Below are 13,803 nucleotides of genomic sequence, written 5' to 3'. Positions count from 1 at the left end.
TCTATTATTCATGTGTCTATGTGGGAAGGAAGGGTTAGGTAGATCTTAAATGTCGGCACAACATTGTGGGCTGAAGGGCCTGTACTGTGCTGTAATGTCCTATGTTCTATAAGTGGGACAAGCTTAGATGGGAATCTTGGTTGGCATGGACCAGTTGGGCTGAAGGGCCTGTTTCCGTGCTGTACGATGCTATGGCTCTATGACTCTACATCCCTTATACTCCTCAAGGGATTTGCTTGATATAGCTGTACTTTGTGACGTAAGAAATTGGAGATTCTGAATGGAATTTTGTCCAAATGTGTCTGGTGACCAGGGTCCAGCAACTTATTAGTTTGTTGTTTTGCCTTCCTTCCAATTGGTTCAATTTGATCATCTTTGACTCTTGTTATTATTTCTTATTCCCAAGGATGGTGCCTTGATTTTTTTTAACTATCTTCCATAATTAAGCACTTTTTGGATTGTTAAGTTTAAATTTGAAATCATGCGATAGTGCTAACAATGGTCATAGAGTTGTACAGCATAGAAATGGGCCCTTCAGCCCAACTCATCCATACTGACCATGATGCCTGTCTACACTAATGCTGTTTGCCTGCATTAGGCCCACATCTATCTACTCCCTTCCCATCCCTGACCAAATGTCCTTTAATGACATTAATGTCCACGGGCAAATATCGAGTTAATTACAGGGCAGCTGTGATATCATTGAATAGACTTATCTCTGTTCCTATATACTTTGCTGATAGAAAACACACTAAATGTACAAATGTAGCCTCTCAGCATAGTTCCAGCATCATCAGTTCCCTGTTACAAGCAGGCATGCTTGCTAGGCCTTAGTACCCTGGTTACTGAGTAATCTCTGTGGCCCCATTGTAACACCATAGAATGGTGTCAAATTGTACATTCAAAGAGCTCTGGTTAACTTTGATTGCAAGGAATCAAAAGGAAATCATTCCAGTGGGTAGAGTGATGTTTTGCACAAGGGAAAGTGGTTGTGGCTTTTGGAGAAGCTCAGTTATCCCAACCCCAGGACACTGACATTCATAATTCAGCAGTGTTTCAGGCTGTTGTAAGTCTTATTTTTAAAGAAATACACAATAAGCACCAGACAAAATTTTAAATATTTACTGCTCGAGTCTTCAACAAGTCTTCAACAATATACGTATTGAAGTGCAGAGCAGCTCATCCTCCTCCCACAGCAGTGAATTCCTTTTCTGACCAAATTCCCACATTAGCATTCTGTTAAAGTTGCATTCCTTTCAAGTCACTATGCACCTTTACCTTTGCGGTTCCTTAGACTGGGCAGGATTTGACTCTAAGACAACAAATGTCTTTTGTAATATAATGTGTCATGCTGGTGTGACTTCTTGCTCTTGTTATTGCTCCATAGCTGGATATTCTATGCAATGAAGAAATACTTGGAAAGGATCATACTTTGAAGTTTGTTGTTGTCACTCGATGGAGATTTAAGGTAAACAGCTATTGCGTTGTCTTTTATAATGGTCAATGGATTCTGTATTTTAAATTTTAGAAGGTTTTCCAATCAGTGGTCCATTGATTCCTTATTATCGATGGGGATGATATATTTAGTTATAACTTGTTTTTATATCTTATACCTTACTTGTAGATGTGTTCGACTGATTAAAGTAATGAGTTGCTAAATTTTGCAAGCTATGGGGATTCCAGTTTGATTCGTGATCTGTGTCACTCAGTCATACATAGCTAACAGTATAAATATCATGAGGAGGGTATTGGAGAGAGGAGCAAAGTCACCTGCAGTTGGGTTGGTGTGATGGAGATGGGGGTTGGTGTAGTGGTGAGGATGGAAATTAGGCAGTGACGCTGTCTTCCAATCCTGACAGAAATACAGATAGATCTCAGGATCAGTGGTGATGCCTTCACCATTGCCAAAAATATCAAGTAAACAATGTCCACAGTACTTTATTCTCAGTGCTTTCAGGAAAAACAAGCAGAAATAAATGATATGGGGGAGAAGGAAACCCAGAAAAACAAGTGTGAGAATTTACAGCAGCACTCTCATTAATGTCACATTATTTTATACTTAAAAAACACCAGATCTGTGGAGGCAAAAGGTGTATGTTGACATTTTGGGTAGAATTATTACACCTTTTGCCTCCACAGATGCTGCTTGACACAGAGTTCTTCCAGCATTTTTTTTGTTCCAGATTCCAGCATGTGCAATCTCTTCTGTCTTCTTTAAAGTAGGTCAGTCTGGTTTGATTTAACATTGTCAGTGTAGCGAGTTGTCTGAAAGTTCTTTGATACTACTGCCTTCACTTTCATTTTCACCAAGAAATCATCTCTGTACAAATTACAACGAACTGATTTTTCCACTGTGCTGATGTTCATAGATTCCTCCCTTCCTAGTGTGTAGCTCAATGTAATTGGAACACTTTTAATTGTTGCTTGTTTCCAATGATACAAAAATGCAAACTATCTTGGGACCTGTACTCTGAGGGCTACTGAGGAAATTCAGTACAAAAATGTTCAGTGGAAGTTGAGTGATACTTACTTGCAGAATAGATTTTCCACAATCAAACACTTTTCCATGGTAGCCTTTTGGTTATGACTTAATTAGCTTTCACATGGTTACGAAGCTGCCGGTTTGAGAACGATGGTCTAGATTTTGGTCTTCTTCCACATCATCCCTTTCCTGGGCAACTTGCTAAGGTTGACCTACACTGTTTAGAATCTTGGAGTCAAATTTATCTTGAGTTGAACTTCTGATGCCCATTTCCACCTCAATAGCATCACCAGTCTCTGGCCCTGCCTCAAAAATTCTTTACACCTTTGTTATCTCCAGACTCTTCCGATGCTCTCTCGACAGTCTCCCATCTACCACCCTTCGTAAGCTTGAGCTTATTCAAACTCTGCTGCCTGTATCCTAACTCGTAGTGAATGGAGGGCCAAAGGTTACACAACAGTTTGAATATTTGCTTTGGAAAGGATGCAGAAATTAAAGGTTAGAGAAACTTATGTTTTACACACTACAGTAAAATAGGTGAAGTTATGTAACATTTTATAAAATTATCAAAATGGCAGCAAAGTACTTTACATTTATCTCTACAATACTTACATTTATCGAGTGGACAGTCAGGAACTTTTTCCCAGGGTGACAATGGCTAACACGAGGGAACATAATTTTAATGTGATTGGAGGAATGTATAAGGGGGATGTCAGGGGTAGTTTTTTTACGCCGAGAGTGGTGGATGCATGGAACACACTGCCGGCAGAGGTTGTGGGGGCAGATACATTAGGGACATTTAAGAGACTCTTAGATAGCCACATGAATGATAGAAAAATAGAGAGCTATGTGGGAGATTTTATATACCAACAACAAAAGAAACACACCGAGTCATGTATAAGTGTTAGAAAATGTTTTATTAATAACTACTTATGATAAAAAGAAAAATAAAAGTGAAAATGTTAGAATGTTAAAAGTAAAAATGTTAGATATTAAACATTAACCCCCAAAAAAACTAAACTCGAAGTGTGTGTGTGGCAAATTCCCAAACTCCAAGTCCAGGAATAGTTCTCAAAGTTCAGTTCAGCAAGCCATAAGGTGAAACGTGAGCAAAGGCTTTTTCAAAAGCAACCATTGACTGAAGAGAAAATGTAGAGAGAGAATAGAGAGGAATTACGAAATCCAAATGTTCCACAATGGAACCTATACGACACCTCAGTCACTGATGATCTCCACTGCTTTGTTCGAAGTATCTGCCACCCCGAAAGGAATTCGAGACGTGGCCGTCCACACAAATACCTGTTTCCTTCTACAGGTTAACGACAAAGTGGACTCCACTGGATTATTCCAAAAATCCATACGTGGATTGTAGTGACAGACACAGTTATTGTTTTTCATCCATTGATACAGAGACCATCAGGCAGTGTGTTTCTCTTCCTCTCTCTCTTTTCTGACTGAACCAAAATGTCAGCACGTTATCTCCTGTTGTTGTCGTAATGACGCCACACACACACACACACACACACACACACACACACACACACACAATACTGTACTATGTCTTAAAGGGACATTCACCAAATAGTAACCTAATCCGTAACAGAGGGAAGGGTTAGATAGATCTTCGAGCAGGTTAAAATGTCGGCACAACATCGTGGGCCAAAGGGCCTGTACTGTGCTGTAGTGTTCTATGTTCTATTTAATGAGGTGCTTTTTAACCTGGTTCAACCAGTTTGCACACAGCAAAGAGCAGAATGAGGAACATGGTGTATTTGTGGTTGCGGTGACTGCTATATGTAACATCAATTGCCTAACATTTATTACACAGAAGCATCAGCACACCATGTCATGTATCAAGTTCTAATTGAGCCAGCCTCTGAAATTATTATTTTTTGATCACTTGAAATGAGGGAAGCAAAGAGGATAGTGGAAATAAAAAGTATTAGAAACTTCAAATTTTATTGAGACGGAGAGAGCAAGGAAGTTGGATTAGCTGGATTGCTCTCCTGTAGTGCTGGTACAGACCTGGTGGGCCAAATGGCCTTCTTTCATTCTGTAACCATTCTGTGCTTCTGTGAGGAATGAGCCAAGAAGAAATGTCTTTTCTAGCAGTGTGTTGCAGCAGGAATTATTTGAAACAGAGACTGTTGTAAGAGATAAATAGCTAAACGTTTGAAGCAAATAAAACCAGATGTGTGCCATCAGTTAATGTTCCAATCCCTTCTACACCTACGTTAATGTTGATTAGTCTGGAGTCACCTCTGCAAGCATTCATGTCTTTACTGTTGCAAGGTCTGCTGGCCCTGAAGCAATCACAGACACTCACAGTGACCCAGTCGCTGAATATGTTGAAGACGGATCGATAGGTTTTTAGATATTAAGGGGATCGAGGGGGATTGGTAATTGGTTTATTATTGTCACATTTACTGAGATAACACTGGAAAACTTTTGTTTGCTTGCCATCCAGACAGATAATTCCATACATAACTACGTTGAGGTAATACAAAAGGGAAAAAAAAACAGAATGCAGAATATAGTGTTACAATTACAGAGAAAGTGCAGTGCAGGTAGACAAGTAAAGTGCAAAGGCCATGATAAGGTAGACTGAGAGATCAAGAGTTCATCCTTAATGTCTAAGAGGTCCATTCAAGAGCCTTATAACTGCAGGATAGAAGCTGTCCTTGAGCCTGGTGGTATATGTTCTCAAGTTCTTGTATCTTCTGCCTGATGGGCGAGAAGAGAGAATGTCTGAGGTGGGAGGGGTCCTTCATTATGTTGGCTGCTTTCCTGAGGCAGCAGGAAGTGTAGACAGAGTCAGTGGAGGGGAGGCTGGTTTTTGTGATGGATTGGAATAGGAATTAGTGCAGGAAATTGGCAGTAAGGTCAAAGATGAGCCGTGATCTTATTGTATAGTGAAACAGGCACAAGGGGCTAAATAGCCTATTCCTTTTTCTACTACTTATGCTTAGGCCGAGCCAGCAAGCTACGCTAGCATGTGTCACCATCTCTGAGCAAGGTCAGAGGAATGCATCGGCAGTGTGTTTCTCAATCTTGCAGCCGAAGGTGACATTTTGAAATTTCCATATTGTGCACTCCCTTTCAAGAAATTAACGTCGGTGGGAACACCATCGGTGGGAATGTCTGACTGGAGGACCTCAGGAAGGCAGTGAGATCTGAACGATATGTAAAGACCTTTTCATTATTTTCCTTCAGGAAGTGAGGAAGTCTTTAACAACAAAAACTGTTCATTTTAGCCATAAAATATAATTTATATAAAAAAAACACTCAAGATAAACAGTTCAGCTAATTGTTGAAGAGTTTATGCACAAACATGGTTGAGGGATTGTCAGGAGTATCAGCTCAATGTTCCAGGGCACAGATGCTACATGCATGATAGAGAAGGGGGACATTCTTTTTTGATTTAGGGAGAACATCATGGCAGTACCTAGAGAGGATATTCTTGGGGAATACCCAGTGAGGTTATATGGGTCTAATACAGAAATAAAAAGAGAGTGATCATGTTCATGGGATTGTCCTATAGCCCCATACTAGTCAGCAGGAGTTAGTGGATCAAATATGTAGGGAGATTGCACTTAGTTGCAGAAGTGTAGGGTTGTAATAGTAGGTGATTTTAACTTGTATAATAATGACTGCGTCTGCCATAGTTAAGGGCTTGGATCGGCAGAATTTGCAAAGTATGCCCAGGAAAATTTTCTCAAGCAATATGTAGATGGCCCTACTAGAGAGGGGAAAATACTGGATTTCCTATTCGTAAATGGGGCAGAGTGTGATTGAAGTGTCAGTGGGGGAGCACTTTGGGACCAGTGACCATAATTCTATTATTTTGAAATAATTATGGAAAAGGACAGGACTGGTCCACGAGTTAAAGTCATAAGTTGGGGCAAGGCTCATTTTGATGGCATTAGACAGGTAAAGGTTAATTGGAGAGGCTGTTTGCAAGTAAAGGGATGTCTGGCAAGTGGGACAGAGAGAGTTCAGGGCCAACATGTTCCTGTCAGAGTGAAGGGCAAGGCTGGCAGGGGTAGGGAACCTTGGTTCACGAGGGACAGTGAGGCTCTGGTCAGGAAAGTGAAGTAGGCACATGTCAGGTACAGGCAGCTGAAATCAAGAGAATTCATTGAGGAGTATAAGGGATGTAGGGCTACACTCAGGGAAATCAGGAGGGCAAAGAGAGGACACAAGATGGCTAAAGGTAAAGGAGAATCCAAAGAGATTGTACAAGCATGTTAAGAATCAGAATAATATTCACTGACATATATTGTGAAATCTGTTGTTTTGTGGCAGCAGTACAATGCAAGACTTAAAGACATAAAAAATTACTATAAGCTTCAAAAATAAATAGAGTGCAAAAAAGGTAGTGTTCATGGACTATTCAGAAATCTGATGGCGGAGGGGAAAAAGCTGTTCATAAAATGCTGAGTGTGGGTCTTCAGGCTCCTATACCTCCTTCCCAATGGTGGTAGCGTGAAGAGGGCATGCCCTGGGTGGTGAGGGTCCTTAATGATTGATGCTGCCTTCTTGAGGCACCACCTCTTGAAGATGTCCTTAATGATGGAGCTGGCTGAGTCTACACTCTCTGCAGCCTCTTTCGATCGTGCACATTGGAGCCTTCATGCCAGGCGGTGATGCAACCAGTTACAATGCTCTCCACCATACATCTGTAGAAATTTGCAAGAGTCTTTGGTGATATACCAAATCTCCTCAAACTCCTAATGAAGTAGAGCCGCTGGCATGCCTTCTTTGTGATTGCATCAATGTGTTGGGCCCAAGATAGATCCTCTGAGATGTTGACGCCCAGGAATTTGAAGCTGCTCGCCCTTTCCACCGCTGACCCTTCAATGAAGACTGGTGTGTGTTCTCCTGACTTCCCCTTCCTGAAGTCCACAATCATTTCCTTGGTCTTGCTGACACTGAGTGCAAAGTTGTCGCGACACCACTCAACCACCTGTCTACATCAATGGTGCTGAGGTCGAGAGGGTTGACAGCTTCAAGTTCCTGAGAGTGAACATCACCAACAGCCTGTCCTGGTTAGATCATGTAGAAGCCACGGCAAAGAAAGTTCACCGGTGCCTCTCCTTCCTCAGGAGGCTAAAGAAATTTGGTTTGTCCCCTTTGACTCTCACCAGCTTTTACAGATGCACCATAGAAAGCATCCTATCTGGACGTATCACGGCTTGGTACGGCAACTGCTCTGCCCAGGACCGCAAGAAACTGCAGAGAGTTGTGTCTCCTCTTCCATCGGGTAGAAGATACAGGAGCCTGAAGGCACGTACCACCAGACTTAAGGACAGCTTCTACCCCACTGTGATAAGACTATTGAACAGTTCCCTTATACAATGAGATGGACTATGACCTCATGACCTCACGATCTACCTTGTTGTGACCTTGCACCTTATTGCACTGCACTTTCTCTGTCGCTGTGACACTTTACTCTGCACTGTTATTGTTTTTACCTGTACTACATCAATGCACTCTGTACTAACTCAATGTAACTGCACTGTGTAATGAATTGACCTGTACGATCGGTTTGTAAGACAAGGTTTTTCACTGTACCTCGGTACAAGTGACAATAATAAACCAACACCAATCAGCCGATCTATCTCACTCCTGTACGCCTCGTCATTGCCATCTGAGATTCTGCCAACAACAGTGGTGTCATCGATGAATTTATAGATGGCGTTTGAGCTGTGCTTAGCCACACAGCCGTGAGTGTAGAGAGAGTGAAGAAAATAAGGCTCCTTAAGGGTCGATGTGGTCATCTGTGTGTGGAGCCACAGTAGGTGGGCAAGGTTTTAAATTCATACTTTTGTCTGTATTTACCATGGAGGAGGTCATGAGAGCTCAGGAATTCTGTGAAGAGAATGGTGATGTATTGGAACGTATACACATTACAAAAGAGGAAGTGCTGGCAGCCTTGAAGTGCAACAATATGGATAAATCCTCAGGGCGTGACCAAAATATCCTAGGGAAGGTAGGGAACAAATTGTTGAGGCCTGGCAGAGATGCAGAGATGTTTGTATCATTGTTAGCCACAGGTGAGGTACCAGAGGGCGGCTAATGTTTTGCCTTCATTTAAGGTGGTCTGCAAGGACAATCCAGGGAATTACAGGCCAGTCAGCCTAGCATCAGTGGCGGGAAATTTACTGGAGAGGATTCTGGGAGACAGGATCTGCCTCATTTGTAAAGGCAAAGGCTGATTAAGGACAGCCAGCACGGCTTTGTTCGTGGGAAATTGTGTCTCATGAATTTGATTGAGTTTTTTGAAGAGGTGACCAAGAGGATTGACGAGGGCAGGGCAGAAAACATTTTTCTACATGGACTATAGCAGGGCCTTTGACAAGGTCCCACATGGTAAACTGATTTGGAAGGTTAGATCACATGGGATCCAGGGTGAACTAACCATTGGATACAAAATTGGCTTGGCGGTAGGAGTCTGAGGGTGGTAGGCCAGGGTTGTTATTCAGATTGGAGGCTTGTAACCAGTGGTGTGCCACATGGATCAGTGCTGGGTCCACTGTCGTTTGTCATTTATATTAATGATTTGGATGACAATGTAGTTTGCATGGTTAGAAAGTTTGCAGATGACACCAAAATTGGTGGTGGAATTGGAATTGGTTTATTATTATCACATTTTCTGAGATACAGTGAAAAACTTAGTTTTGCATGCCATCCATAAAGATCATTTCAAAACATAAGTACATCAAGGTAGTACAAGGGAAAAGCAATAACAGAATACGGAATGTAGTGTTACAGGCCATAACGAGGTAGATTGTAAGGTCAAGAGTCCATCTTATTGTACTAGGGGACAGTTCAATAGTCTTAGAACAGCAGGATAGAAGCTGTCCTTGAGCCTGGTGGGACGTGCTTTCAGGGTTTTTTTATCTTCTGCCTGATGGGATGGGGGAGAAGAGAGAATGTCCCATTTGGGAGGGGGGTCTTTGATTATGTTGGCTGCTTTACCGAGACAGTGAGAAGTGTAGACAGAGACCATGGAGGGGAGGCTGGATTCTGTGATGAGCTGAGCTGTATCCACAACTCTCTGCGGTTTCTTGCGGTCAAGGGCAGAGCAGTTGCCCTACAAACCGTGATGCATTCGGATAGGATGCTTTCTATGGTGCATTGATAAAAATTGGTGAGGCTCAAAGGGGACATTCCAAATATCTTTAGCCTCCTGAGGAAGTAGAGGTGCCGGTGAGCTTTCTTGGCCATGGTGTCTACGTGGTTGGGCCAGGACAGGCTATTGGTGATCACTCCATGGAACTTGAAGCTCTCAACCCTCTTGACCTCAGCATCGTTGATGTAAACAAGAGCGTTTGCACTGCCCCCCTTTCTGAAGTCAATGACTAGGTGCCAAGTGTTGCTGCCTATCTTTCAAACAACCTTTCTAACGCAGAGATGTGATCTTCCCAAGTATCATTCCCAGTCACTAAGTCGTCAATGTAGGCATCTGTATGTTTTAACCCATGAATCACTGAATTAATCATTCTTTGAAATGTTGCCGGAGCATTTTTCATTCCAAATGGCAAAACATTGTATTCATACAATCCAGAAGGGGTTACAAAGGCTGAAATCTCCCTTCCTCTATCTGTTAATGGAACACACCAGTACCCTTTTTAATAAGTCAATCTTTGTGAGAAATTTTGCCTTTCCCACTCTATCTATGCAATCATCCACCCTAGGAATAGGGTAAGCATCTGACTTTGTTACAGCATTCACTTTCCTATAATCTGTGCAAAATCTAACAGTTCCATCAGGTTTAGGTACAATAACACAGGGCGAACTCCAATTTGAAGTTGAATGTCTAATAATATCATTTTCCAACATGTATTTGATTTCCTGATCAACAAGTTTACTTTTTTCCACATTCATTCGATATGGGTGTTGTTTGATTGGTTTTGCATCCCCAACATCAACATCATGGGTAATTATCGATGTTCTGTTTGGAACATCTGGGAACAGATTTTTAAATTTTAAAATTAATTCTCTCATCTGTTGTTTTTGTGAAACTTGTAAATGGTCCAACTTCATTTCAAGGTTCTCCAGGATATTTTGGTTTTTTAGTTTCGATGGAACAATATTTGGTCTAAATTGGCCTTCCTCAACATCAACATCAGGCATTCTAGAAACAACCTTTACATCATCCACCAAGGCCACAACTGAATCCCTCTCATAATAAGGTTTTAGCATGTTTACATGACAGAGTTGTGTTTTCTTGCGTCTATCTGGTGTTTTGATTATATATGTTAAATCAGTCACTCGAGATTCAATAACATAGGGTCCAGAAAAACGAGATTGCAAGGGATTATTTTGGCTAGGGAAAAATACCAACACCTTTTGCCCCACTGCAAATGTCCTAGGCTGAGTATGTCTATCAAAATATGTCTTCATTCTTATCTGGCTAGTTTTCAAATTCTCTCTCGCTAGCTGGCAGACTCTCTCCAACCGAGTTTTAAATTTTTGGACATAGTCCAACAGACTCAAGTGCACTTCCTCATTAACCCATTGCTCTCTCAACAACTCCAAAGGTCCTCTCACCCTATGTCCAAATACAAGCTCAAACGGACTAAATCCTATTGACTCCTGGATTGATTCTCTAACGGCAAACAAAAGTAAATGGATACCTTCGTCCCAATCCTTGGTGTTTTCAAAGCAATAAGTCTTCAGCATATTTTTGAGAGTAGAATGAAATCTCTCCAGAGCTCCTTGAGATTCTGGGTGATATGCAGATGATACAATCTGCTTTGCTCCCAGCTCATAGACTAGTTGTTGAAAAAAATTTGACATAAAATTACTACCTTGATCAGATTGGATTTGTTTTGGCAAACCAAACAAGGAAAAAAAATTTACAAGAGCCTTTGACACCGTCTTGGCCTTAATATTTGTAAGGGGTATTGCCTCTGGAAATCTAGAAGTGGCACACATGATGGTTAACAAATACTGATTTCCAGTCTTAGACTTTGGTAATGGGCCAACACAGTCCACAATCACCTTCGAAAAGGGCTCCCCAAAAGCAGGAATTGGTTTCAATGGAGCCACAGGGGGTTTTTGATTTGGTTTACCTACCATCTGACATGTGTGGCAGGTTCGACAAAACATCACCACATCTTTTCTCAAACCAGGCCAATAGAATTGTTTCAAGATCTTCCCTACAGTTTTATTCACACCAAAATGACCACCCAAAGGCATACTATGGGCCAGGTTTAAAATCTCATCCCTATAAACCTTTGGAACAACAACCTGATGAATAACTTCCCATTCCTCAGTAACAGGAACATGAGGAGGTCTCCATTTCCTCATTAACACTCCATTTTTGACATAGTATCCAATTGGCACTTTTTTAATCTCCTCACATGAGAGTGCTTTTTCTTTCAATTCTGTCAACTCAGGGTCCTTTGTCTGTTCCACCATAAAATCCTTCCTCGACAAAGACAAATCTTTAAATTCAGGCTCACTATAAGGATGTTGATCCTCCAGTGAAGACAGAAAAGTTTCAGATAAGGCATCATAATTTTCTTCCTGTTTAGGACTGTCACAAGGAACCACATCAGACTGCACCGGACTGTCTGTCTTGGCTAATTCTTTAGCTCTAGCTCGAGTGACTGCACATGATGGGTAAACATCTGGATCATTCTCAGACTCATCAATCCTTGGTTTGGTCGTTAACCGTACCACAGGAACAATTTCTCCATCTGCAAGGTCATTTCCCAATAACAAAGAAACTCCTTCCACTGGCAACCTAGGTCTTATCCCTATCTCGACTGGTCCTTCTACGAACTTTGACTTTAAAATCACCCTGTGTAAAGGGACAGATATGGTGTCATCTGTAACGCCTTGCACTAGATTTACCTCATCAGTGTCAGTTTCTTCACCAAAATTTAAAACACTGTCCAGCAAGAGAGATTGGCAAGCCCCAGTAACTCTAAGAATTTTCACTGGCACCTGGGGTGACTCATCATTCAGTGAAACAAAACCCTCTGATACATAAGAACGGAATTCCTTTCTCACCTCCTCCAACTTTTCCGCTTTTACCTCTTGCAAGGACTGATCTTTAACAGCATCTCCTAAACCTTTTTGATTTTTAATTGCCTGAAAGCAAGCATTGGGCACAGCTTCCTTCCTTTTCTTCAAAAGGGCACAATTAGATATCACATGGCCAGGTTTCTTACAGTAATAACAAGTACGCTCAACAGGTTTCTCCAGCCCTGGCTTCTTTTCATCCTTCCCTTTTTGATTACCTCCCAATTTAATCTCCGGTTTACCTGGATTGTCTTTGTAACTCTTTTGAAAGGTTTTAGGTTGTCCCCATTTGGATTTATGGGTTAAAGCATAATCATCTGCCAACCTAGCAGTTTCTTGTAAAGTTTTCACTGCCTTTTCATTTAAATATGTTGTTAATTCAGCTGGAACACATCTTTTAAAGTCTTCCACTAGTATCAATTCTTTCAATTTATCAAAATCCCCATCTACATTTTTAGCCATGTACCATCATTCAAAACATATTCTCTTTCCATTGGCAAATTCCATATAAGTCTGATCTGCAGATTTCCTCAAGTCTCTAAATTTTTGTCTATAAGCTTCAGGTACCAATTCATAGGCCTTCAAAATAGCTTGTTTTACCTTGGTATAATCAGCTGCATCCTCAGCAGACAAAGCAGAATAAGCTTTTTGAGCTTTACCTTTAATCACACTCTGTACCATAAGAGCCCATCCTTTCCTTGGCCAGTTTGAACTCTCAGCAACCTTTTCAAAATGTTGGAAATACTGATCAACCTGATCTTCTTCAAAAGGAGGGACTAATTGAACCTCCCTGCTGGCTGAAAACCCATCATCAGAATCAGATTCCAAACTCTTTCGCTTCATTTTTAACTCATGCTGCCTCTGTTTTTCCTTCTCCTCTCTATCCAGCTCCATCCTCCTCAATTCCATCTGCTTCATTGCTAGATCAGCCTCTATCTTCATCCGAGTTAGCTCTCGTTCAGCCTCTAATTTCTTTTGTTCTCGTTCAGCCTCTATCTTTGCCAGCTGCACCTGTGCCTCAGAAATTGCTATTTCACTGCCAGGAAACTATTTTAACACTTCCTTCTCAAACACCTTCTTTTCCACATAATGGCCAGCTATCAGTCTCTGAATATCTGCCTTTCTCATAGACTGCTTTACTTCTGTAAGGTTTAGCCTTGTAGCAATCTTTATCAGATCATCCTTTTTCGCCACCTCCAATCCCTTTTGGGTTGGTGACTCCAAAAATGCCTTAATGTCCATTGCTGCTGGTTTCCACACACACAAGCCAATTAAAAAGAATT

At 41.4% G+C, this 13,803-nt stretch overlaps 1 protein-coding gene across 9 annotated transcripts in view; it reads left to right on the top strand.

Annotated features, from left to right (window-relative positions):
• Nucleotides 1–13,803, top strand: part of LOC127580854 (polycomb group RING finger protein 3) — a 215,606-nt gene that overhangs the window by 152,608 nt on the left and 49,195 nt on the right. For 7 of the 9 annotated variants that reach the window (XM_052034810.1, XM_052034845.1, XM_052034839.1 and 4 more), the window contains 2 exons: nt 1,388–1,468; nt 7,630–7,768. In XM_052034810.1, the coding sequence (XP_051890770.1) occupies nt 1,388–1,468; nt 7,630–7,749 (201 nt within the window). In that variant the 3' untranslated portion in view covers nt 7,750–7,768. Of the gene's footprint in view, nt 1–1,387; nt 1,469–7,629; nt 7,769–13,803 lie in introns of those variants that run through there. The other 2 variants (XM_052034828.1, XM_052034818.1) reach the window with 1 other exon arrangement.

The sequence above is a fragment of the Pristis pectinata genome, chromosome 2 (genome assembly GCF_009764475.1).
Source record: "Pristis pectinata isolate sPriPec2 chromosome 2, sPriPec2.1.pri, whole genome shotgun sequence".
Classification (NCBI taxonomy): Eukaryota; Metazoa; Chordata; class Chondrichthyes; order Rhinopristiformes; family Pristidae; genus Pristis; species Pristis pectinata.
Note: the sequence above shows the minus strand (reverse complement) of the source record. Positions and strands in the feature narration are given on the sequence as shown.